The sequence below is a fragment of the Carassius gibelio genome, chromosome A2 (genome assembly GCF_023724105.1).
Source record: "Carassius gibelio isolate Cgi1373 ecotype wild population from Czech Republic chromosome A2, carGib1.2-hapl.c, whole genome shotgun sequence".
Taxonomy (NCBI): Eukaryota; Metazoa; Chordata; class Actinopteri; order Cypriniformes; family Cyprinidae; genus Carassius; species Carassius gibelio.
Genome location: NC_068372.1, coordinates 23894035 through 23918002, shown reverse-complemented (window position 1 = coordinate 23918002; position 23968 = coordinate 23894035). Strand labels below are relative to the sequence as shown.

At 38.2% G+C, this 23968-nt stretch overlaps 2 protein-coding genes and 1 long non-coding RNA gene across 4 annotated transcripts; 1 reads left to right on the top strand and 2 right to left on the bottom strand.

The window, feature by feature from the left end:
• Positions 1-5796: 5796 nt before the first annotated feature.
• On the bottom strand, positions 5797-9236 carry LOC127934000 (uncharacterized). 2 transcript variants are annotated; one of them, XR_008147658.1, is made up of 2 exons: positions 7969-9236; positions 5797-7346 (listed from the first exon to the last, which is right to left on the bottom strand). It is a non-coding gene; the product is annotated as an uncharacterized LOC127934000 (long non-coding RNA). The 2 variants fall into 2 exon arrangements; XR_008147656.1 differs by lacking the exon at positions 7969-9236 and adding an exon at positions 7424-7496.
• Positions 9237-16506: 7270 nt separating this feature from the next.
• On the top strand, positions 16507-18836 carry si:ch211-122l24.6 (uncharacterized protein LOC557261 homolog). The gene is made up of 5 exons (XM_052610674.1): positions 16507-16729; positions 17291-17398; positions 17589-17730; positions 17920-18034; positions 18215-18836. The coding sequence occupies exons 1-5, from the start codon at positions 16654-16656 to the stop codon at positions 18350-18352; spliced, it is 579 nt and encodes a 192-aa protein (XP_052466634.1). The 5' UTR covers positions 16507-16653; the 3' UTR covers positions 18353-18836.
• Positions 18481-20325, bottom strand: ccl20l (C-C motif chemokine 20-like). Its single transcript, XM_052610676.1, has 4 exons — positions 20154-20325; positions 19893-20010; positions 18878-18955; positions 18481-18713 (listed from the first exon to the last, which is right to left on the bottom strand). The coding sequence occupies exons 1-4, from the start codon at positions 20221-20223 to the stop codon at positions 18623-18625; spliced, it is 357 nt and encodes a 118-aa protein (XP_052466636.1). The 5' UTR covers positions 20224-20325; the 3' UTR covers positions 18481-18622.
• Positions 20326-23968: the final 3643 nt, after the last annotated feature.

Below are 23968 nucleotides of genomic sequence, written 5' to 3'. Positions count from 1 at the left end.
TATAGCATGTAATTTACATTCATGGCTCTTAAAGCTAGGGTAGATTTTTATTTTTTTCTAAGAAACCAAATCAATAGTGTAAGTGGTCTAAATGTATTCTGTGGAAGGCAAATAAATAGTTAATGATTACATTCAGTGATTACTATAGTGCATCATATCCTATACTTACACATTTTCTTATTCAAATATTTCTTACAGAGAGTGTCCAGAAAACATCAAAAGAGACGGGGCAAATACTGCAGCAGCCACTGCCTTTTGTTTAAAATATGCCCCAGCAGAGCCGTCGCAAGGAGGGTGAGAGGCCCTGTGCAAAGTTGATGTGCGAGGCCCTCTACAATTTTGCGTGTATGTGTGTGTGTGGTGGGGGAGGTTGCTGTAGCAAGGCAAGGCAAGTTTATTTATATAGCAAATTTCGAACAAAATGGTAATTCAAAGTGCTTTACATAAAATGAAGTAAAATAATCATGAAGAACAAAAGTAAAACAAGCTATTTTAAAACTTTGGAAATTATTTAAAAATTGACTTGAATTTAAAACATTTAGAAATAGAAAATGATCTTACAGTTAATACATAAAATACAGTGCAATCAGGTCGGACATCGCACAGTGCTCATTCAATAAATGCACAGCTAAACAGATGAGTTTTGAGTCTAGATTTAAATGTGACTAGTGTTTTAGCACATCTGATCTCTTCTGGAGGCTGATTCTGGAAGCAATGTATTTTGGTCCTAGGTCTTTGAGTGACTTCTAGACAAGTAGAAGTACTTTAAAATCAATCTTAAATGTAACTGGAAGTTAATGAGGACTGGTGTGATATGCTCAGATGTTCTAGTCAGAATCCTGGCAGCAGTGTTCTGGATGAGCTGCAGCTGTCTAATGGTCTTTTTGGTAAGGCCGGTGTGGAGCCTATTACAATAGTGCACCCTGCTGGTGATAAAGCATGAACAAGTTTCTCCAAGTCTTGGCTGGAAACAAAACATCTAATTCTTGCAATGTTTTTTAAATGATAGTATGCTGATTTAGTTACTGCTTTGACATGACTACTGAAACTAAGGTCTGTCTCCAGAATCACACCACGTTTCCTGTCTTGATTTTTAGTTGTTAGACCCCTAGAGTCAAAGTATGCATTCACCTTAAAAATTTAATCTTTGTTTCCAAATGCAATGACTTCAGTTTTTTCCTTGTTTAACTGAAGAAAGTTCTGGCACATCCAGCTATTAATTTCATCAATGCATTGGCAGAGGGAGTCAGTGGGGCTGTATTCATTTGGAGATAAGGCTAGGTAAATCTGGGTATCATCAGCATAGCTGTAATAGGCAATTAGGTTCTTTCTCATTATTTTACTTAGAGGAAGCATATACAGGCTAAACAAGAGCGGTGCAAGAATTGAACCTTGTGGGTCTCCACATATCATGGATGTCTACTTAGATTTATGCTCTCCTAGACTCACATAATGATCGCTCCTTTTTAAGTATGACCTGAACCATTTGAGTACCATCCCAGAAAGCCCGACCCAGTTTTCCAGTCTCTCTAGTAGTATGTTATGATCGACAGTGTCAAACGCAGCACTGAGATCTAGCAATACCAGCACTGATATATTGCCAGAGTCACAATTTAAGTTAATATCATTTATTATCTTAATGAGTGCTGTCTCTGTGCTGTGATGCGGTCTGAAACCAGATGTTTAAGTGTTTATTCAGCTGATTAAAAACTACCTTTTCTATAATTTTGCCTATAAAAGGAAGATTAGATATTGGTCTATAATTGCTCAAAATGGTGTTATCAAGATTGCTCTTTTTCAGGAGGGGCTTAACAACTGAACAGTTTACTTCTAAACAGTTAAGCACACTTTTGAAAAAAGATGTGGGAAATGTGTCAATATAGCAAGTTGATGATTTTAGTGGCTGCACTATGTCTTCCAAAATGTTGTTTGTTTTCTTACTGACTATTATTGGAGCAATATCATTAATAACATTCTTAACTTTTGAGTTGAAGGAATCAAGGAGAATATCAACAGAGTCTGCAAAAAATACTTGGTGTTAAAGATATGGCCTCTGTAAATAGTACACTAGTGTTCTCGTTAGGGCTGCACTATTAATTGCATGCAATTGTCATGCATGTCTCGTCAGTAAAGCTGGTTCTGTGATTAGCGGTGATTAGCGGTTGATGTCAATAACCTGCTTTCAAATGGAGCCGCACTTAATAGACAGAGCCGTAGTTCGCTGACAAGCTACGCAATATCGCGTTCATAACCGCATGAGATTCTTCTGCGATTTTGAACGCAATAATGCACCACTTGTCAGCGAACTACGGCTCTGGTTATTAAGTGCGGCTACATTTGAAAGCATATCCTTCTGACAGAGACAGTTCTAGAGTAAGTGGTAGCAGAGATCAATATATCAAAGAAAATACAGAAGTGATCAGATAGTACTACGTCCTTAATAACAATGAATGAAATGTTTAGAGCCCTACTGATGATTACATCTAGAGTGTGTCCACCTTTGTGTGGGTCCATGCACATGCTGAATCAAGTCAAAGGTATTTAGAACTGTTATCATTTCTTTTGTAGTTTTGTTTTCTGCATTGTCTATGTGAAAATTAAAATCCCCTGCATTAGCAAAACAGTCAAACTCTGAGGAAATCATTGATAACGTTTCTGTTACCTCAACAAATGCTGAAGAGTATTTTGGAGGCCTGTAAATAATAATAAAAAGAATGTGTTGAGCACCTTTTAGCACAATCCCTAAATATTCAAAAGACAAGTCATGACCAAATGACACTTGTTTGCATTGATAGACATCTTTAAAAAAGCAGCTCCACCTCCACCTCTCTTAACAGTCCTGCAAACACTCATGGAAGTGAAGTTAGGAAGGACTGCTTCATTGAGGACTGTTGAACTGCAGCTGTCCTCTAGCCATGTTTCATTTAGAAACATAAAATCCTAATTGTTTGTGGTTATAAAGTCATTGATTACAAAATGATTAAATTTTTTAGTGAGCGAATGTTTAAAGATGCTAACTTGATGGCAGTGCTTTATGTCATTACATCAGTTTTAGTTTGATGCATATTAGATGAGTTTGCCCTTCGGCTTAAGATGGCCTTAAACTTTCTGTCACATGATAAAAGTGAAATCGAGAAAGCTACAGGCACACTGGGTTCCCACTTGTTCTTTAAACATTTGTGAATGTTGCGGTTATTATAGCAGGGACCCGACACATATCACTGAGAGCTTCTATCAGTTGTTTTTGGTTCACCTTCAGCAGATTGAGGGTTTGGGGCCTGCTGTTGCTGCAGCGGTCTGAGAGCTCTCACAGGAGCAGGGCCCCCAGGCTTTGATGTTTTGGGACCCTGCTGTTTTCTTGTTGACATTTGCGGGCTTGCAGCGAATGAGTGAGAGAGTTTAGTCCAAGCATACACCAATTCTACCATTTTCAGTGAAAAGCACAGAAGTGGAGATGCTGGAGAGAGGAATAATGTGTCTGGTGAGATGGGTTGTGTCTCTGGTGTTTCTTGTGGCTGTGATATGTTGTCTTGGCTTCCCCGGCTGTCTTCAAGAAAGTCATCCTTGAGTGCTGAGTCTTGTATCTGTTTTGATACATCACAGTCTGTCTGTGAGGAGCTCTGAGGGCAGGTCTCTTCCGGGATGGTGTCCATCAGCAGTGCTTTTTGTGGCTGCATGGTGTTATCAGTTGGGAGTGGTCCACTGATGAACGACTGAACTTGGAGTCTTCAAAGTGTTTGAAAGAGTTCACTGAAGTCTTTCTTAAGGATGTTTGACTGCTTTTTGAGAGTATCATTCTTCCCCACATGGATTGATAATTAGATTTGTAGTCTTGTGCTTCATTTTCTGAAGTTCCTTGTTCACATAAGAGACCGTTGCTTGAGGAAGGCAGCATGTTATTGTAGTCCTGCTACGGATGTTTCTGATAATAGAGTCACCCACTATCAGAGTCCTAGGCTCGGCTACGCTCTGAGCTGAATGTCACTGTCTGTTAGTAACGGTGTTAGCTGCTAATCACATTTGGGGATTCCTCACCCGCATTCATTAATTCTTCAAATCTGTTTTCAAGATGTATAGTGGGAGGTAGAATACTGGTATTTACAAGCCTTGTCATAGTTGAATCTGGGGTAGAGAAAGCTACGGCAGCAATACGAGAAACTCATGACAATCTGATGTCTTGTGTTCCTCTGGGTCTTGCACCCTGTTTGTGCCATCGATTAGTGTGATGATCCGTTTCGGCTTGTTCCTCTACACTTGGTACAAACTGTTGAGATTCAGAAGATTCATGGGACTCACCGGCTGTATGCTGAGAGGGTCCATGATGACAGTCTGCTGAGTGTTTCGCATGTTTTGGAAGTCCAGCAAGTAACTTTGTTTCAAGAATCACAATTCTTTGTAGAAGTTTGCAGCAACAGGAGGCATTTTCTCTCTCTTCCATTTGAATGTAGGCAGTTGTTTTCCCATCTCCAGAATGTAAGCTGCTGGCAGTGGGAGGCAAAGTCTTCTTTTGTAGTATTATTCCAGTCAAAAAAAGTTTTTAGTTTTAGCGTTTGTGCCAAAAATATTTTGTTTGAGCACTGTGCTGATCTGCTGAAGTAAAAAATCGTAGAAAAAACTGAGAAAAGTACAGAAATAATAAGCGAAGCGCAGAACAGTAGGCTAGAACGTCCGAACGGTAGCAAAGCCAGAACCGCAACAAACTCAACTTTAACATGCATCTGTTCGATTGTGATGCCTTGCTCACTGACATGCTTGCGCACAAATCATGGCCACGCACTAGCTCATAAGGATCTACAATCATAATTATAATAAGTTAATAAGAATGCTTAAATTAGTTCTAGGCTTGTAGACAGTTATATATGAAGAGTTCAGATGGAAAGTGCGATCCAACATTTTCTTCTAAAATAATTATTTTCTCATCTTCCTATGTTTATGTTCAGTATTTTACTTTATTGGGAAAGAAAAGAAACTGTTTATTGCTATTAAAGTGAAATTAAACGGTACTAGGTTTTTGCAGCTGAATTTTACATCTAAAATCAATTTGCACTATTTGAAAATAATATTTTCTTTTAAAATGTGAACTCTCACTCTTATTCGTATGTTTAATAGTCAAAAACGCAAATGTCTATTGTCACATTTATTTTATGTTTTACATGAATCATTAACCTATCGCATTTTTTTCAATTCAAAAGGGCGAAATTTCATAAAAGGTTGAGTAGTTTGCATCTCTAGATAGTCTATTATGTTTGGTCGCTGAACATTTCAATCATAAAACAGTTCTCTAATACCGTAGGCTACTGCTTACATTTTTCCACAAACTCTAGTTATGTTGTGACAGTAAGACCCACATTCTTTGATATGATTGGCCATCTCGACCACTGAGGCAGACCAGCCTAGAGCCTTGCACGGACCTCAAATTTAAGCCCTATCCCTAGACCTAGATTTTTTTTTTTAATGGCCAAGCGGCCAGTGCCAGACAGTGAACCTATGGATCAGTTTAGCCTTCTTAAATCATCACGACTTGCCTAAAATAAAATCTATAGATATATAAAACAGTTCAAGTATGTTTAAGAATTAAACCTAGATAAATGTGCGCTATATCCAGTAGTTTGTGCGGAGAGTGCAAGCAAAAGCGTGCTGGCCAGTGCAATCACTTGCATTTTTTTCAGTGGATATGCAGTAATTTTTGCTCATAAAGGTAAGAGTAATACATCATTCGTAACTGTAAATTGTCTACTTTTATTTGTGTGCAATCACATTATCAACAAATCGTTGTGCTTTTATAAAAAAAAAAGAAAATAGTCATGATGCGCTTTCTACCGTCTCGTCTTGAACAGGAGCACTTAACAAAAATGAACCAAAGCTCAGTGAATACATGACTCACGGACGTGACAAATATATCTATAGAAAACTTTAAATGACTACTTAACAAAATACAACACATCAGAAACAAAAACTCATTCATTATAAAGATAATCCATAAAGATGAACTTTTCTCTTAAGGCTTGTAAAATTAAGAGTTGGCGAGTCAGGATTAGCAACATCATCCTTGCTACACCAACTCAGAAAACTATTTATTAGTAAATAATTCAATCTCATTCCTATTTACCCCATGACTCATTTATGGTAATAATTTTTTGAAGATGCTTTATGTCAAGCTTAAGCCTATTGCGTGCATTTAAAAACAGAACAATGTGATGCTGCGGGACACTTAACACTGTTAAGCCGCTATTGACAGTCATGTTAGCACGGTCTCGTGTTGTTTCCCTCAGTGCGGCAATTTTTTCATCACTAATTGATGGATGTCTTAAATATAAAAATAAGGAGAAGCCTTAAACAGGCCTAAGGACAGCCCGCATCTGAACTATGATGTGGAAATTGGCCCGAAACCCGGCCTGGAGTGTAAAAAAAGTCAGGGTGAAATGCAGGGCTCTAGACCATTTAAAAGTTAAACTTTATAACTTTTTGTCGTCCTATCAACAAACAGCTTTACTCATTCTTATACTTAGAGTCTTGTACTGTCTATCCGCTATGACTATTTTAGTCTACCAAAGGACAAGATGGGTGGAAAAAATAGTAATAAAAATGAGATATAAATGACATAAAATGCAGGCCAGGAGCGAGGCCCTCTAGAGGTGTGAGGCCTAGTGAAGTTGCACGCTTTGCACAGCCCTTGCGACGTTACTGTGCACCAGACAGGCTGGGTGGAGGTGGCAGGAAAAAAAGAAAGATGTTAATAAAATGTATGTTTTCAAAACTATTCAGTTCCAATAATGTTGATGTTAAAATGTAATTATTTTGTAAATGTTCTGTTCCATGTTAAATGTAAATGATACAACATGTGAATAAATAAATCATATTTGTTATAATCCAGTTCATCTCTTAGTCATTTTTCTGATAAAACCACAAAACATTTGTGTATTCCATTTTCAGACAGTCTGACGTAAGATTCTGACGTCAAAAAGATTTTCATTTTCATCCAAAATGCAACGTCTGACCAACGTAGCAGACTGACGTCAGTCTGACGTTGGGTTCAGACGTCAACCAGATTTTCATTTTGATCCAAAATGCAATATCTGACTAACGTTGGAGATTGACGTCTGTCTGACGTTGGGTTCTGACGTCAACCAGATTTTCATCCGAAATGCAACGTCTGACCAACGTAGCAGACTGACGTCAGTCTGACGTTGGGTTCAGACGTCAACCAGATTTTCATTTTGATCCAAAATGCAATATCTGACTAACGTTGGAGATTGACGTCAGTCTGATGTTGGGTTCTGACGTCAACCAGATTTTCATCCGAAATGCAACGTCTGACCAACGTAGCAGACTGACGTCAGTCTGACCTTGGGTTCGGACGTCAACCAGATTTTCATCCGAAATGCAACGTCTGACCAACGTAGCAGACTGACGTCAGTCTGACGTTGGGTTCGGACGTCAACCAGATTTTCATCCGAAATGCAACGTCTGACCAACGTAGCAGACTGACGTCAGTCTGACCTTGGGTTCGGACGTCAACCAGATTTTCATCCGAAATGCAACGTCTGACCAACGTAGCAGACTGACGTCAGTCTGACGTTGGGTTCAGACGTCAACGAGATTTTCATTTTGATCCAAAATGCAATATCTGACTAACGTTGGAGATTGACGTCAGTCTGATGTTGGGTTCTGACGTCAACCAGATTTTCATCCGAAATGCAACGTCTGACCAACGTAGCAGACTGACGTCAGTCTGACCTTGGGTTCGGACGTCAACCAGATTTTCATCCGAAATGCAATGTCTGACCAACGTAGCAGACTGACGTCAGTCTGACGTTGGGTTCGGACGTCAACCAGATTTTCATCCGAAATGCAACGTCTGACCAACGTAGCAGACTGACGTCAGTCTGACCTTGGGTTCGGACGTCAACCAGATTTTCATCCGAAATGCAACGTCTGACCAACGTAGCAGACTGACGTCAGTCTGACGTTGGGTTCGGACGTCAACCAGATTTTCATTTTCATCCAAAATGCAACGTCTGACCAACGTTAGAGATCGACGTCAGCCTGACATTGGGTTCTGACGTCAACCAGATTTTCATTTTCATCCAAAATGCAACGTCTAACCAACGTTAGAAATCGGCGTCAGCCTGACGTTGGGTTCTGACGTCAACCAGATTTTCATTTTCATTCAAAATGCAACGTCTGACCAACGTTGGAGATCGACGTCAGTCTGACGTTGGGTTCTGACGTCAACCATATTTTCATTTTCATCCAAAATGCAACGTCTGACCAACGTTAGAAATCGACGTCAGCCTGACGTTGGGTTCTGACGTCAACCAGATTTTCATTTTCATCCAAAATGCAACGTCTGACCAACGTTGGAGATCGACGTCAGCCTGACGTTGGGTTCTGACGTCAACCAGATTTTCATTTTCATCCAAAATTCAACGTCTGACCAACGTTGGAGATCGACGTCAGCCTGACGTTGGGTTCTGACGTCAACCAGATTTTCATTTTCATCCAAAATGCAACGTCTAACCAACGTTAGAAATCGACGTCAGCTTGACGTTGGGTTCTGACGTCAACCAGATTTTCATTTTCATCCAAAATGCAACGTCTAACCAACGTTAGAAATCGACGTCAGCCTGACGTTGGGTTCTGACGTCAACCAGATTTTCATTTTCATCCAAAATGCAACGTCTAACCAACGTTAGAAATCAACGTCAGCCTGACGTTGGGTTCTGACGTCAACCAGATTTTCATTTTCATCCAAAATTCAACGTCTGACCAACGTTGGAGATCGACGTCATCCTGACGTTGGGTTCTGACGTCAACCAGATTTTCATTTTCATCCAAAATTCAACGTCTGACCAACGTTAGAGATCGACGTCAGTCTGACGTTGGTTTCTGACGTCAACCAGATTTTCATTTTCATCCAAAATTCAACGTCTGACCAACGTTAGAAATCGACGTCAGTCTGACGTTGGGTTCTGACGTCAACCAGATTTTCATTTTCATCCAAAATTCAACGTCTGACCAACGTTGGAGATCGACGTCAGCCTGACGTTGGGTTCTGACGTCAACCAGATTTTCATTTTCATCCAAAATTCAACGTCTGACCAACGTTGGAGATCGACGTCAATATGACGTTGGGTTCTGTCGTCAACCCGATTTTCATTTTCAACCAAATTACAACGTCTGACCAACGTTGGGATCCAATGTCAGCATGACGTTATATTGACGTCCGGTGCCTGCTGGGTATATACTGATGTTCACTAACAGATGATGAACGGTGTTAAAATGAGAACACTTGTAAAACTGAGGATGAAAAAGACCCAGCGGCTGGACTTAATATTTGATGCATTAACCACTCTTCAACATATGGGCTATAGTTTCACTCTAAACTGCAGCATTATGGATATTCATATAAATGTAAAGACAACTTCACATTTGATTCCTGTTGTTTCTGTTACTACTCTGTTACTACTTCTGTTACTACTTAAGTGAGATAGAGAAAGCACTAAGATTTTCATCATTCAATTATATCTCGTTTTGTTCATAATTTACATAGTAATTTCAAACTGAGTTATGATTAGATATGATTGATAAAATTTAAGATAAATCTCATTGTGAGTTTAGATGTTAGGTAAGGACTGTAAATACTCAAATTAGAATTTATATGAAGTAGTGCACCACGGTTAAAAAAAAGACCAGTTCTAAAGTTGTAGAGAATATTCACCAGTAATTAATAATAATCAGATGGATTATTTAAAACCATTTATCTGCAAAGCTGCATTTTAGAAATGTTTCTTCCAGCCGCTTTAAGGTGCATGCTGTTTATTGTCAGACCTGGAAAGACAATAAAATCCAGGTAGTGTTGTTAAGAACTAAAATATGAAAACATAAAAACAAAAGCATGACTACAGTAAATACATATGCCTGTTTGTTAATTTCACTGAGATAAAGACCATTAAATTTGTTCTTCTTATCTTAGATAAGTTGTATTTGGCAACTAAACAACTTGCAATGTCCATGATTCACTGTCCTCAATGACGTCAGGTTTTTCACATGACCAAAGTACATCCTCAAACTTTCTTTTCTTTAGAAAAATGCCTGCATCACTGACTTAGGGTCTTTCCTTTAATCTGTTCCTCAAGCAAATAATTGCACCATCAAATATCCGGAAAAAAACAAAACAAAAACATGAATAAGCAGAATTAAGGGAGGCAGTTTATCTAGAAAATGTCATGAAGATGTGTGCAATTTCTGTGGTAAATCTTACAGACAGTTCCTCTTTTTGATGATATATAAAGGTGGTGTTATTGAGGTTTCAGTGTGCATTTCTAACTCGGAAGATTCCGAAGATTCAGGGCCTCAGCAAAGAAGACAACATGCAGTTGAACCAGATGATGAGTCTTGCTGCCATTGCTGTCATTATGTCAGTGATGCTCTCAGGGACTAGTAAGTATCTATAATGTTTTACTTCAGAATTCATGTATGCTGGCTGAATTACAGAAAGACATCTAATCAAACTCCTCTAGATGGACAAATCCACAACAAGCCCATTGAATGCTGCAAAAGCGTCTCCGACAAGGAAATCACGTTACCTATAACAGGGTTCAGACTTCAGAAAAGAAACCCTCCTTGTGTCAAAGCTGTCATGTAAGTATTATCTGTATTCTCTATAAATAATATCTGTTTTGTCTTTACAGCATCACCTTTTTCTTCTTTTTTTAAAAAATGTAATTTCTAAATCTCTCGACCTTTCTTGCCAAACAGTTTCTTCACAGCTGAAGGTCCGAGATGTAGCCACTGGAAGGAGAGCTGGGTGAAGCGAAAAATCCAGGAGTTCAAAAAAATTCAACTTCAAGAGTAAGTCACTGATGAACGCACACTGATGCAAGAGACATGCCATTAAATATATATATATATATATATATATATATATATATATATATATATATATATATATATATATATATATATATATATATATATATATATATATATATATATATATATATATATATATATACATTTGACAACATAAAAACTGTCTCATCAGAAAGAATGGAAATTTTTACATAACAAAATTTCAATGTGTTCTCTTTTGCTCAGATGGGGGATGAACATGAACAGCACTGACTCTACACCCCTTTCTACACCCTCTCCATACAACTCTACATCTGCTTCGACTGCATAAATAGATTTCATTCATTTTTAAAGTATATACATAATCTAATTTATCATTGTATTAAAATGTGGCATTACGTGTATTTATTTGATTTTTTAAGTATTTGGAGCTGCAATAATTTGATGACTTAAACCATTGATTGTACTGTATCAACTGACCAAACAGTTCTCATAAGTTACAATCTATATGTTTTGTCATGAAATTTATATATTTATGCCACACAATTCTGTAAAAGGAGAATTATATTTAAATAAAGAAGATGGTGGAAAGTCATTTCATTGACATTTACTGTATTACTTTATGGGTCAACTGCTAGAAAAATGTCTATTATAAATAATCTTAATATAATTTGTGATATCAATATTGCAATATTTTCTGTAGGGAGTAAATGAGGATTTGATGAAATTTAGACACGATGTGGACTCTCGAGTAATACTTTAATTCAGCAAGAACACAGCTAATCAAAAGTGACAGTAAAGACATTTTTTAATCTCACAAAGACTTCTATTTCAAATGAATTATGTTGTTTTTATATTCATCAGATAATTCTGAAAATAATAATAATAATTTCCAAAAGCTGTTTTCAAAATTTATATAAAAAAAGAATAATACAATTAAAAGTAAAAAAAAAAAAAAAAAAACAAAAAAAAAAAAGTTATGAGGACCAAATTAGCATCTATTTAAATGATTTACCTTCGCCATCACTGGAATAAAAAACAATTTAAAACGTCCTAAAACAACGTCCCAGGTTACATGTGTAACCATGGTTCTCCAAAGGGAATGAGACGCTGCCTCCGAGATTGCTTTTTGGGAACGCCCCCTTCAGCGTGACCAGCTCTGAATAATATGTGTAATCAGTTTTATGAATGGGTGTGACATCATAGCCGGGTGACGTAGCGACCAGGAAGCTATAAAAGCACGTGAGGTGGAACAAGTGTCAGCTTCTAGTAATGAAGCGAAGTCTGGCAGGGATGCAGAGACGCAGCATCTCGTTCCCTTCGGGGAACCATGGTTACACATGTAACCTGGAACGTTTCCCTTCAGGAACTCTAGCTGCATCCGAGAACGCTTTTTGGGAACGAGAATGCCCACGCCGCCAGACTTGCAAATCCCTGCCTAGTGTGTATACAGAAGCACAGCTAAGGCAAGAGCATAGAAGAGCTGGGAGTGGCTCGCAGATCTAGACCACAAAATCTGACAAATGTGAGGGGCATGGACCATCCAGCTGCGTTGCAGATGTCCTGCATGGACACACCTGACAAGAAGGCCTTAGAAGCCGCCATACTGCGGGTTGTATGTGTGTATTGTATTTAGTTTCTGAAACTGCTTGACAGAGAGTGACTGGTCTTCTCTGACTCTCTTGACTGAAGTGAGGATCGACTCGATACGAGCAGGGGACAGACGTGCCTGCATCGCGGTTGAATCCCACACCACACCCAGGTAAGTGGTCCCCTGTAATGGAGAAAACACACTTTTCTTGCCATTTAATCTTAACCCCGACTTTTTTATGTGGGCGAGAACCACATCTCGATGCCGAACCACCATCTGCTCTGATTGAGCCAAAATCAACCAATCGCCTACATAATTTAGTATGCGGATGCCCTGGAGTTGCAGCGGAGCCAGCGCAGCATCCACACACTTCATGAAAGTTTGGGGTGAGAGTGCTAGGCCAAAAGGAAACACTCGATACTGGTAAGCTTCGCCCCTGAAAGTGAAGTGACATACAGCCAAGTATGGTGACCCATACTCGGAATTCGTGCTCTGCTTTTAACATATCCAAAGTGCACAAACCATGAACACACATCCGGAGCAGTGGGCAGCCATTTATGCTGCAGCACGCGGGGAGCAGTTGGGGTTCAGTGCCTTGCTCAAGGGCACCTAAGTTGTGGTATTGAAGGTGGAGAGAGCACTGTACATGGGTCCCCCACCTACAATTCCTGCCGGCCCAGAGACTCGAACTCAAAACCCTTCAAGTCCGACTCTCTAACCATTAGGCCACGACTTCCCCAAAGCAAACCTTAGGAACTTCCTGTGATTGGGAAGGATGGAGATATGAAAATAAGCTTCTTTTAGATCTATTGTGACAAACCAGTCCTCGGACCTTATCTGAGACATGACCTGCCTGATAGTAAGCATCATGAACTTCATTAGTATTTAGTAGTTACTTCCCTTTCCAATATCAGAGCCTGCTCGGGGCCCACTAGTGTGGGAAACACCCTGCTGAAAGGTGGCGGCAGAGAGCTGAATTGAATTTGATAACCTTTTTCTACAGTCTGCAGGAGCCAACGAGACACATTTGGCAGTAGCTTCCACACTGCTAAATAGTCTACTAAGGGAACCAATCACTCGAGGCTGGTCTCTGATGTACCTTGAGCTGCTAGCTCAGTGCCCTGAAGCGGAGGACAGGCAGGAAACACCTGAACGAGCTGCTGTCGGGCTCTGAGGAGAGATGGACACCGTATAATGCGGTGCACCCCGCTCTTACCCAGAAGGGGTCACCCTCAGCGGTCCTGCTTTTTGTTGTTGGTTGTCAGTACCACTATGTCGAGGGCTTCCTGGACTGAAGCACGACCCTCAGATCGGGCCTCATCTTAGAAGCCTCCTGCTTAGAGCGCCACCGACCTCGGTCCCGTTGCGGGGGAGCATGAGAGGCGACGCTCACTTTTTGCACCTTTCTGTATGAGGAGCTGGTAGACAGCTGGGCTGCTCCCGCCCAGCAGCCCCCTGAGCTAGAGAATGGCGAGGGAAGAACTGCTGGAACACCACCGACTGTTTATGAGCCTCCTGGTATCTGTCAACGACGGAATTGATGGCGTCACCGAACAGACCAGAAGGCAAAGACAGGGTCAACCACAGATGTCTTTCTGTCGCCACCAGGGCTGCCATGGACCGCCCAATCGTGCGGGCGGTCTCCTTGGTAGCGCGGAGGGCTAAATCAGCGGTGTTCCTAAACTCAGAAATATTTTCCTCTTTTACTTCCTCACCTTCATCTAGCTCTTTTAGTAGATCAGCCTGGTATGTCTGTAACACAGACATCGTATGCAGACATGAACCAGCCTGACCTGCTGGTTACCGCTCATCTAATTTACTTTTCTGCAGTTCGCCTTTTTTTCTTGGCGGACCGATCAATGTTTAACTTGGCTACCGCGCGAGTTATCACCTCCAACAACTCCTCATACTGTAGTGACTGACAGGGCAATCCGTCGACGCTCTCCTCGTCCACCTCCTTGGAGGCAGATAGACGGAGCGTTGTGTCTGCTTCCCGGGGGGAGTAGTGCCGGAGCACGCTTCCGATCCCAGAGAGCGAACGCTGGATCTGGCAGGCGAGGACGAAGATAGGGACTCGCCCATCTGCATTCCCTGCACCAGATACTATTGCGATCCCCACGAGTGCAGCTGCCGCTCTGCCTCAGCGAAAGCGGGGCCAGCACTGTGAGGAACGCTCGTGAAAACTCACCGAGAGCAGAGCATACACAGGGGAAGCTGTTCACAGTGCCGACTCTGCGTGCTCTGCTCCCAAGCAGTACACGCACAAACTGTGTGTATACCCGCTCGTGATGTAGCGAGAGCATGGAGGAACACACAGCTTGAAACGCAATCCACTTTCGCCCAAATGCTTCGTCTTACTTTTAGCCTTTCTTGCCATGATATGCTTGTGCAACTTTTCAAGAGAGACAACAGTAAATAAAACTGACATACACGTAATTTGCTTCGTAACTGACACACACACAGAGCTTCGCTGAATGACAGAAAGCTGACGCTTGTTTTGCCTCACGTGCTTTTATAGCTTCCTGGTCACTACGTCACCCACCTATGACGTCACGCCCATTCATAAAACTGATTACACATATTATTCAGAGCTGGTCACGCTGAAGGGCATTCCCAAAAAGCGTTCTCGGACGCAGCTCGAGTTCCTGAAGGGGAACAAACAGATATTTAAAATTGTTATTTCAGAGTGTTGCATTTTTTATCAAATTCATGCAGCCTTAGAGAGCATAACTGACATTAAGAATTCTCATCGACCCCACAATTTTTTAACCATAGGGTTAGAGGCACAGTGTCTGATTAGAAAATCAATTAAGAACTAGTGGAGAATTAATATGGGGTTAAAAAGTACAGCATTTGTTAACAGGTTGAACAATAAACTGCTTTACCTATCTTACCTCTGCTACAGTATTTCTAAAGGAATCCTGCTATTATTTGTACCAAAATCTATTTTTATTTCCGTATCAATACACCATATTTGCCATGAGCCCACATAAACACCTGCTTTTTCTGGAAAATTTTATTTTATTTCATACAGTAAAGGAAATGCAAAATAATAATAATAATTTAAAAAAAAATTATAATAATTAATTGATTTTAAAAATCATTATATTATTTATCAGAAACGTCATAAGCGCTGTCAAAATCTGTAGCATTTAACACTAGTGCAGATATCAGTAGAACAAGTAGGTTACAGAATGAAATTAAATATGCAAACACTAGCCTTGAAGAGGTCTATGCTAAATTATTCAGAATAGCCTAGTAGTTACATTTTCACAAATCTAGACAAAGTTATCAGGTAGGCTATGGTTATAAATAAATTAAAACTCTAACAGCAATATGTAGGATGGTTGCCTGAATAATAAACAACTGATAAAATGGTCCACCGCATAAATATAGTAAAGTAGGCCTATTAACAGATTTTGATGCAATAAATAGGGCATGGTTTAAAAATGTTCATCCCTCCTAAACAGAGAAAACATCTTTCACAAACTTCTGTCTCTTTTAAAGTGTTAATATAATTAGTTATGGGGGTTATTATACCACAATTCTATAAAAAGGGGGTTATTATTTATACCCCCTGGACCTCAATAATTTTCAAAGCCTGGCTACACTGTTGCCATGCTTTTATGGGCTAGTCATTGAAGATGTTTCTGTTCATTTTATGTAAATTAATTCTGGGATTAAATTATTTGTATAGGCAATATGCCTATTTATTTTACTCATGATTTAAATTAATAATATGTATTAGTTTTTTATTATTAATTGTTTGTTAAATTAATAGGTATATTTGTTTGTTTGTTCGGATTGATTGCATGACATTATGCATTCATTAATTCATTCTAGCCACTGTTTTCTGCACGTTTTGTTTTTGTTTTTATTATCCTATATTTGCTGCTATGAAGATATTTTATAAGAACTTGGTAGATTTTTGGTTTCTACCTTATTTCAAACAGCCTTGCTTGTAATTTTTCGCGATGCACCTTCATTAATGAGTCATTACGTCCACTCATTAATGTACATGTACAGTTCATCAGATCAAATGAGAAACGTCTCATGCTCATCACGTGTTTGAAGTGCGCGCGCAGTTACTTGGAAGCGATCTCCTCGGTGTGCGTTCTTCTTTCAGATCCACACGTTTCATTCGTTGTGGTTTCTCAAATCAAAACAAACAACAAACATTTTGACAGACTTTCCACAAACAGCTGAGAATGGGCTCATTCCTTGCTTTTCCACTGGCGAAACCGCCTGAGATATTCGATCTTCCCGATTCTGCGCTTATAGAGGGTCAGTGACCGAAAAACTGAATTAACCGTTGAAACTAAAGTTCAATATGCTGTTGGTTACCGGATTTTTTTTTTTTTTTTTTTTTTTTTTTTTTTACCGTTGTAAATAATTTGTTTAGTTAATTTATGAATGTAATCTAACGTGTTTTCTCTAATGTTATTTTTCTTATTTGTAAACCACAAGTGATTGATCATTATTAACAATAGGCTATAGATATCAACAGTAGGCTACACCAGCTTAGTGTAAAGCAAGAGTAAGTGTAGGCTACTGTAAGTAAGCTTACAGATTTGTTTGGGATATATAACATTTGATATACTACAAGTTGATCTTATTGATAACACTACTTTTCTCTATACTTTTTCTATTCTGTTTTCTTTTTATTTATTTATTTTATTTAAAAGCCCATGCTAGGTGTACTGTGTTAAGCTAACAGAGACTTTTTATAGCACTTCTATATCATTGCTCTTTTTGTTGTCTTTGATTGCTTCCACTGTCCTCATTTGTAAGTCGCTTTGGATAAAACCGTCTGCTTAATGAATAAATGTAAATTTGATATTACAGCTGATAAAGAAGATGTTTATGCGGAATGTCATGCAATCAATGTGAAGTTCTGCGAAACCATGCATCGGCAGAATATGCGCTCCAAAAAGGAAGTGGCCATGTTTTATGGTATGAGTATTACAATTTATGAAACGTGAGGGACATTTAATAGTTTGCCAGCAGTAACCTAAAAGCAGCACTTTTGATTTTATTGTACATGATGATGCATTGCACAAAACCAAAGTATGTCTACAATCTCCTGTTGATGTTCATCCACATGGTGATGACATTGTTTTTCAGTAAATCACATGTTTTTCAGAATATAGACGTCACTGGAGTGAAGTGGTTGAAAAGTTGAAGGAGAAATACCCACAGTGGACATCTGAAGACATCTTGAACCTTAGATATCAGTTTGAGGTTTTTGTCAGAGATCAAGGCTATCTTCTTCACTACGCTACCTTGTAAGTGATAGTTTCCCACCAATGCATTTTTCAAAGGTCAACCTAGACGTATGTCAGTCAAAGAATGTCATAACAGCAGTGGTTTCACACTCCAATAGACCAGATTATATAAATACATGAAATACTGATGATCTCTCTCATTCTCCTTTTCTTTCTTTCTTTGCCATCGCATCATGAACTCTGGGACAGCAATGAGATGCTTGACGTCTTTCAAGATGCCACTTCTCCCGAGCAGCGCAGAGCGATGTTTAACAGTGTAGACACTCGTCGGTACAACGCCATCAACTTTGAGGAGTATCTTCAGGTTATATAAATACCTTGAAGCACATCTTTTTCATTACGAATTTTTGCTGAATCCTTTAACATCAAAAATAGTTTGTCACATTATAATTTCATAAGCGCAAATCAGAAGTTAGGAGAATATAGCTGTTGTTCGCCATATGTATGTCTCACATCTTTTTCACTCACTGTCTCTTTCTTTTAGCTGATGAACAATATTAACATTGGGACTCCTGTACCCAGGCCTCCCGGAATTGAAGACGACAGAGATGAGATTATGAATTTAGTCTCAGATTTATCAGAAGCTTACACCTTTTCACAGATATGCAATGGTTTGTTCTAAAGTAATTAGTGTTAACTGTAGTTACATTCTCTTCCAACTGGGGTTGTATTTTGCAGTAAGTAGCATGCAAAGAAAAATATTTTAATTATTTTTTTATTTCAGTTTAAAAAAAAAGTAGAAAAATATAGTTAGTATAAAACAGTTTTTCTATTTATTGTTAAGGATATAATCAGAATAGAATTTAAAGCATGAACTGTGATGATAAGCATCAGTAATTAATGGAATCTTCCAGCATATGTTATGTTTAAAGCCACATGATTTGCAAGAGCTTCATGGGCTTTTGGTGGTTGTGTGAATCAACTGTTTCAGTCCAGTGGTGAGACGTGGAGCTCCCTTTACTGTCAGTTTATTTATTTTGGACCTACAAAGAAAATGTAAATCCAAGTCATTTGTTACATTGGTCATCATAAAAGAAGAAATCAATATGAATTCCGGTTTGTCACATTATTTACTGTATAGATGGTATGTTTGCTAAAAATTAGAGCTGACTTTTTTTTTTTAAATGTCACGCACTGTCTTTCTTACCTCAGATGTGCAAGCGCTGCTCTCACCCACTGATCCTCGACACTCGCGCATACCTTCTTCTTGTTCTTGGTGAAAAAACTTAAAGAGAAAGAAGATCGTGACAATTTTAGAACGCAATAATGGCAAACTTTCTTCTGAAGGTAGTTTATAGTGATTATTATTGAACATCACAGGCAGTTGTTTCTGTATTTGCACAAATATATTAGGGAGCAAAAGACTGACTTTAAATAAATTTTAATAATACTTTGTTTATTCAGCAATTATGCATTAAATTGATCAAACATTTACAGTGTTACAAAATATTTTGATTTCAAATGAATGCTCTTATTTTGAAAAAAACTATTTTTAACATATTTAATAATAAGAATAATATAGTTATCTGAAGAATCATGCCATTAGGCTGCCGGAAATTTTGTTTTGTCATGACAGGAATAATTTATAAAATATATTAAATTAGAAAACTTGTATTTTAAATTGTTTAAACATTTAACATTGTTATTGTTTTACTATATTTTTTATATCAAATAAGTGCAGCCTTGGTGAGCATAAAAAAATACAAAATAAAAATAACATATTTCAGAAACATTTAAAAAGGCTTATCGACCCTGACCGTTTGATCAATAGTGTATTATATATTTATGTAATGTTTATTTAGTGGATGTAATTATTTAGTTTTCATTGTATATTATATTGTCAACATGATTAACATGAATTATTAAGGATTATAATAGAAAAAAAAAAATAATTCTCGGTTTTCTTCAATGGCAGTAACTACAGAAGTTTGTTTTTTAGCATGATTTGAGAATGATTCAAAGAGCATGACTGTTTGTTCAAATGTATTTGTGTAAAATTAGTGTCTGTTAATGCTGCGGAATTTTATTCATTTTTTGTACTGCGCCTTCACATATTTAAATGTAGGCCTATGGTTAAAATGTTTCTCTTTTGGTGTAACCAGATTGTGTGGGTAAATGGGTGAACCCCGACTCATTCCTGCGGTTAGATTACAGTAACTTACATGATGGCATTTATGCGACACACCTCGCGGGAGCTCTGCTCAATGAATCCCTTGATCACTCTTAAGGGCAGAGGATTTCGAGTGTATTTCACACAGCAGGCATAGTTCAGCGGCCCATCTGACATCACACACAACATATTTCTTAAAGTCATAGACCCTCATAAAGTTCATCAGTTAAAATGACATAGAAAAAAATAGCCGAAGTCACAGCAATAACCAAAACAATGCAAAAAAGCAGTAAGGTCTCCATAAGAAACTTACATGCTGCTGGAGTGTGTGGAAACAGGCTTAGGAGAATGCTGCTGATGAGAGTGATGGTGAGAAGAGACATTACGCAGCGGATTTCAGTCAGTCAAAGATGTTTGCTATAGCACTGCAGGGCCTTATATACTAATGAGCGACAACATCAGTTGCACATGTATCTTAAAATCACAAATCAGATGCAGGCTCTAAAACGGGGACAGCAGCAGCCATGGAAAAAGAGGACAGGAAACCCAATATTGCGATATTACAGTGCTTACAAGGCAAGTTCCAACCACAGATGTGTTGCAGATTGATCTGCGACTGTTTCTTTTTAGTATCTCAAGCAATTACGCACATCCCATGTGAGAAGTTGTTGTGCATATGCTAGTATTTGCATACATTTTTGTTTACATTTTGCCTTAAGTATATATCACAAGTATTGTGAATGATGTAACTCAACATCCTGCATGTAATACATTTACAGTTATTCATTTAGCAGATGCTTTTATCCAAAGTGACTTACAATTTAGGAATACAACGAATGAGTCATTACAGGAATTGCTCGAAATACAAAGTTTTTTTAAGGATGCAGTCAAATGCTGATGAAAGAGACGAGTTTTGTCGCTTGAAAATTGTCAGGGGTTCAACATTCAGAATGGGGCTAAGAATGCAATGAAAAACCCTGTAAAAAGTAAAAGTAGCTTTAGTATTATGATCTATTTTTTGCTACTTTGTTATGCAATTCATTTTTTGTCCCTTTCATGACTAATATTTATATGGCCATGCATATCATTGTTTTTCATCTATTTAAGATCATTTGTTCAAATATTTGAGATGAATTTACTTCATCTGATGGTATTATATAATTACAGGTGATTTAGACGTTTTGAGACCGTTGACATCAGTGTGTACCTTACTTCAATCTACCAAATAGAGGAAGTTGTTTATTGTGCAATGTAGCTAAACATCTTCTTTACCTTGACCCATTTAGTGGTGAGAATGACAATGTTCCCCTCTGAGCAAATGAACAAATGAACATGCACGGCTTCTGTGACCTAGAAAACATCTCAATACTGGAATCTAAGCATCAAGGGGGAAAGTTAATGTAAAGATCATATATTTAGTTTCTCTTGCTAGTATGTGTACCTTTGAGCGTAACACACTATTAATCGTGAAATAGAGGTTTTGTCATGTAAAATTGCCTCAGGTTGCATTTCTGTGTAAATGCTGCATATCTGAAAAAATCGTGAGACACAGAATGTATATATTTAGAAAACATCTCATGCAAGGTGCAAGCTGTCTGCTGTGAGCAAATTCTATTCCCGTCGACTAATAAATAATTTATTCTTTATTTCCAGGAAATTGCAACCAGGCTTAACATTTAAGCAATACTGTGGCTTTATATATATATATATATATATATATATATGTGTGTGTATAATAGCTGTATTTTAGCATACATTTCCTAACTGCATTCTCAACAGTATGAAAAAGTGATTTTCTATTTTAGTATTATATATTTATTTAGTAGGAAATTTTCATGGCTGGATGGGTAGATGACTACACAGGCAAACATACGGATGGATAGATGAATGGGTAGCTAAATAAAGGTTATATGGGTAGATGGGTAGGTAGATAAACGGTCATATGGGTAGATGAGTAGCTAAATGGTTAGATGGGTAGATAAATGGTTAGGTAGGTGGGTAGATGGGAAGACAGACAAACACACAGACATGAATGGATGGTAGGTAGATAGATGGGTAGTTCATATAGTTAGGTAGTTGGTGGGTAGATAAACAGACAGATGGGTAGATAAATGTTTAGGTATGTGGGTGGACAGATAAATGGGTGGATAAATGGTTAGATGAATATGGGTAGATCGGTAGAAAATGGGTAGGTTATATTGGTAGATGGGTAGATAAATGGGTAGGTAGTAGGGTAGACAAACAGACATTGGTAGATAAATGGTTAGATGGGTAGACTTGTATAGGTTATATTTGTAGAGAAATGAGCAGATAGATAGATAGACAGACAGACACATTAATTCCCCACTGTCTAAAGATCAGTCTGGCTCTCTCTCTCAGCTGAATTAATCATCACTGTGACACCTAGCTCTCCTTCTCAATATCTCTTCACTTTTCTCTTTTTTTTTTGAGACCTTTCTTTCTGTCTACACTCTCCCCCACATTCTGCTCTGCAACACATGGGAATCATATTGTACGCCTCCTCTTATCGGTGCGAGAGGGACTTTCTGCTCGTGCACTTCAATCTTTTCACATGTTTGCTCTCAGTCTGAATAGTTACTGGATGTGGGTGGTTGTAAGCGTCTCTCCATTCCTTTATAATGACCCAGTGGGAGGTTAACAAATTAATATCTCAAATGATTGTTCTGGAGACACACACAGAGAGAGAGAGAGACCGATAGAAGACATGTCAGGTCACCAGCTCTCTCATTCATTGTGCTCTGATGATAAATATTTGATTCCGAGATTAAAATTCATGGGGTAAATGTTACACCTGGGTCCTCTGAAGCTAGAAGACAGGCTGATAGATCACCTGTCAAAGTGAGTACACTCAGGCTAGACCTTGTGACATTGATTGGAAAATGCCGGTGAAATCACAGGGCACAATTACTGATACGTACAATTAGTTTGACTTTGAGGTCAGAGGTGTGACAGCCATAAATCTTGGCTGTTTATTATGCTGTTTAATATTTATTTATCTATTTATTTAATTTTAAAGGCACAACCTGATGCTCATTTTATTTTCCTTCACATATCAGTTTTTTTATAGACATGAAAGATAGAATGTATTTATTTATTTATTATTATTTTATTTATGTATTTATTTTTTGTAGCAGTGCACCTATAATTCTGTTTCTTCAACTAAGGGTGCCTGGAAACTGTTAAAAAATAATAATTAAACTGAATCAGAATAAGCAATGAAATTGGAAGTCGTGGCCTAATGGTTAGAGTGTCGGACTCCCAATCGAAGGGTTGTGGGTTCTAGTCTCGGGCCGGACGGAATTGTGGGTGGGGGTAGTGCATGAACAGCTCTCTCTCCACCTTCAATACCACGACTTAGGTGCCCTTGAGCAAGGCATCGAACCCCCAACTGCTCCCCGGGCGCCGCAGCATAAATAGCTGCCCACTGCTCCGGGTGTGTGCTCACAGTGTGTGTGTGTGTGTTCACTGCTCTGTGTGTGTGCATTTCGGATGGGTTAAATGCAGAGCACAAATTCTGAGTATGGGTCACCATACTTGGCTGAATGTCACTTTCACTTCACTTTCACTGAAATGTTTTGTTTCATTAGATTACAAAATATTGTAAATGTTCTAAAACTGAAATTAATATTTATAAGAGTAATTTTTCTTACTGATTGAAAGTCTAGGTCTGAGATATGGGTAAAAATAATAAAATGTATTCATTTGACCAGTATCATTGTTATAGAAATACATGGTAAAATCATTCTGTAGTGTACTCACGTTTAGAAATGTGCATCTAATTAGATATTTCATATAATTTTAGAAGGCCAAATAGTTATTTGGTAAATCATAAAAATGACATATGTTTAAATTATGAAATACTAAATCATAAATATTAATTAAAAGCCATAATTCTGACATTAAAATGTCATAATGTGACAACTTTGTCATAATTTTATCTTTGTATCTTATCATTTTGACTTGGTATGTTATAATTATGGCTTATGATTTACCAAAGCTTATGATATTTATTTATTTATTTATTTATTGTGGCAAAAATTATCTTCCATATATAATAAAACAAATGGACATAAAAGTCTCATAGTTGAACAACCATCCATTTACCAT

Excerpts from the sequence above, each read along its gene's own strand:
- si:ch211-122l24.6 (XM_052610674.1), top strand. The coding sequence starts at position 16,654 with ATGGGCTCATTCCTTGCTTTTCCACTGGCGAAACCGCCTGAGATATTC. Across the intron at positions 17,399-17,588 it reads GGAAGTGGCCATGTTTTATG|AATATAGACGTCACTGGAGT; the intron begins GTATGAGTATTA and ends CATGTTTTTCAG. Across the intron at positions 18,035-18,214 it reads ACTTTGAGGAGTATCTTCAG|CTGATGAACAATATTAACAT; the intron begins GTTATATAAATA and ends TCTTTCTTTTAG.
- ccl20l (XM_052610676.1), bottom strand. The coding sequence starts at position 20,223 with ATGTCTCTTCTCACCATCACTCTCATCAGCAGCATTCTCCTAAGCCTG. Across the intron at positions 20,011-20,153 it reads TCCACACACTCCAGCAGCAT|ATGGGCCGCTGAACTATGCC; the intron begins GTAAGTTTCTTA and ends GTGTGATGTCAG. Across the intron at positions 18,956-19,892 it reads TGTCGCATAAATGCCATCAT|TTTTTTCACCAAGAACAAGA; the intron begins GTAAGTTACTGT and ends TTTCTCTTTAAG.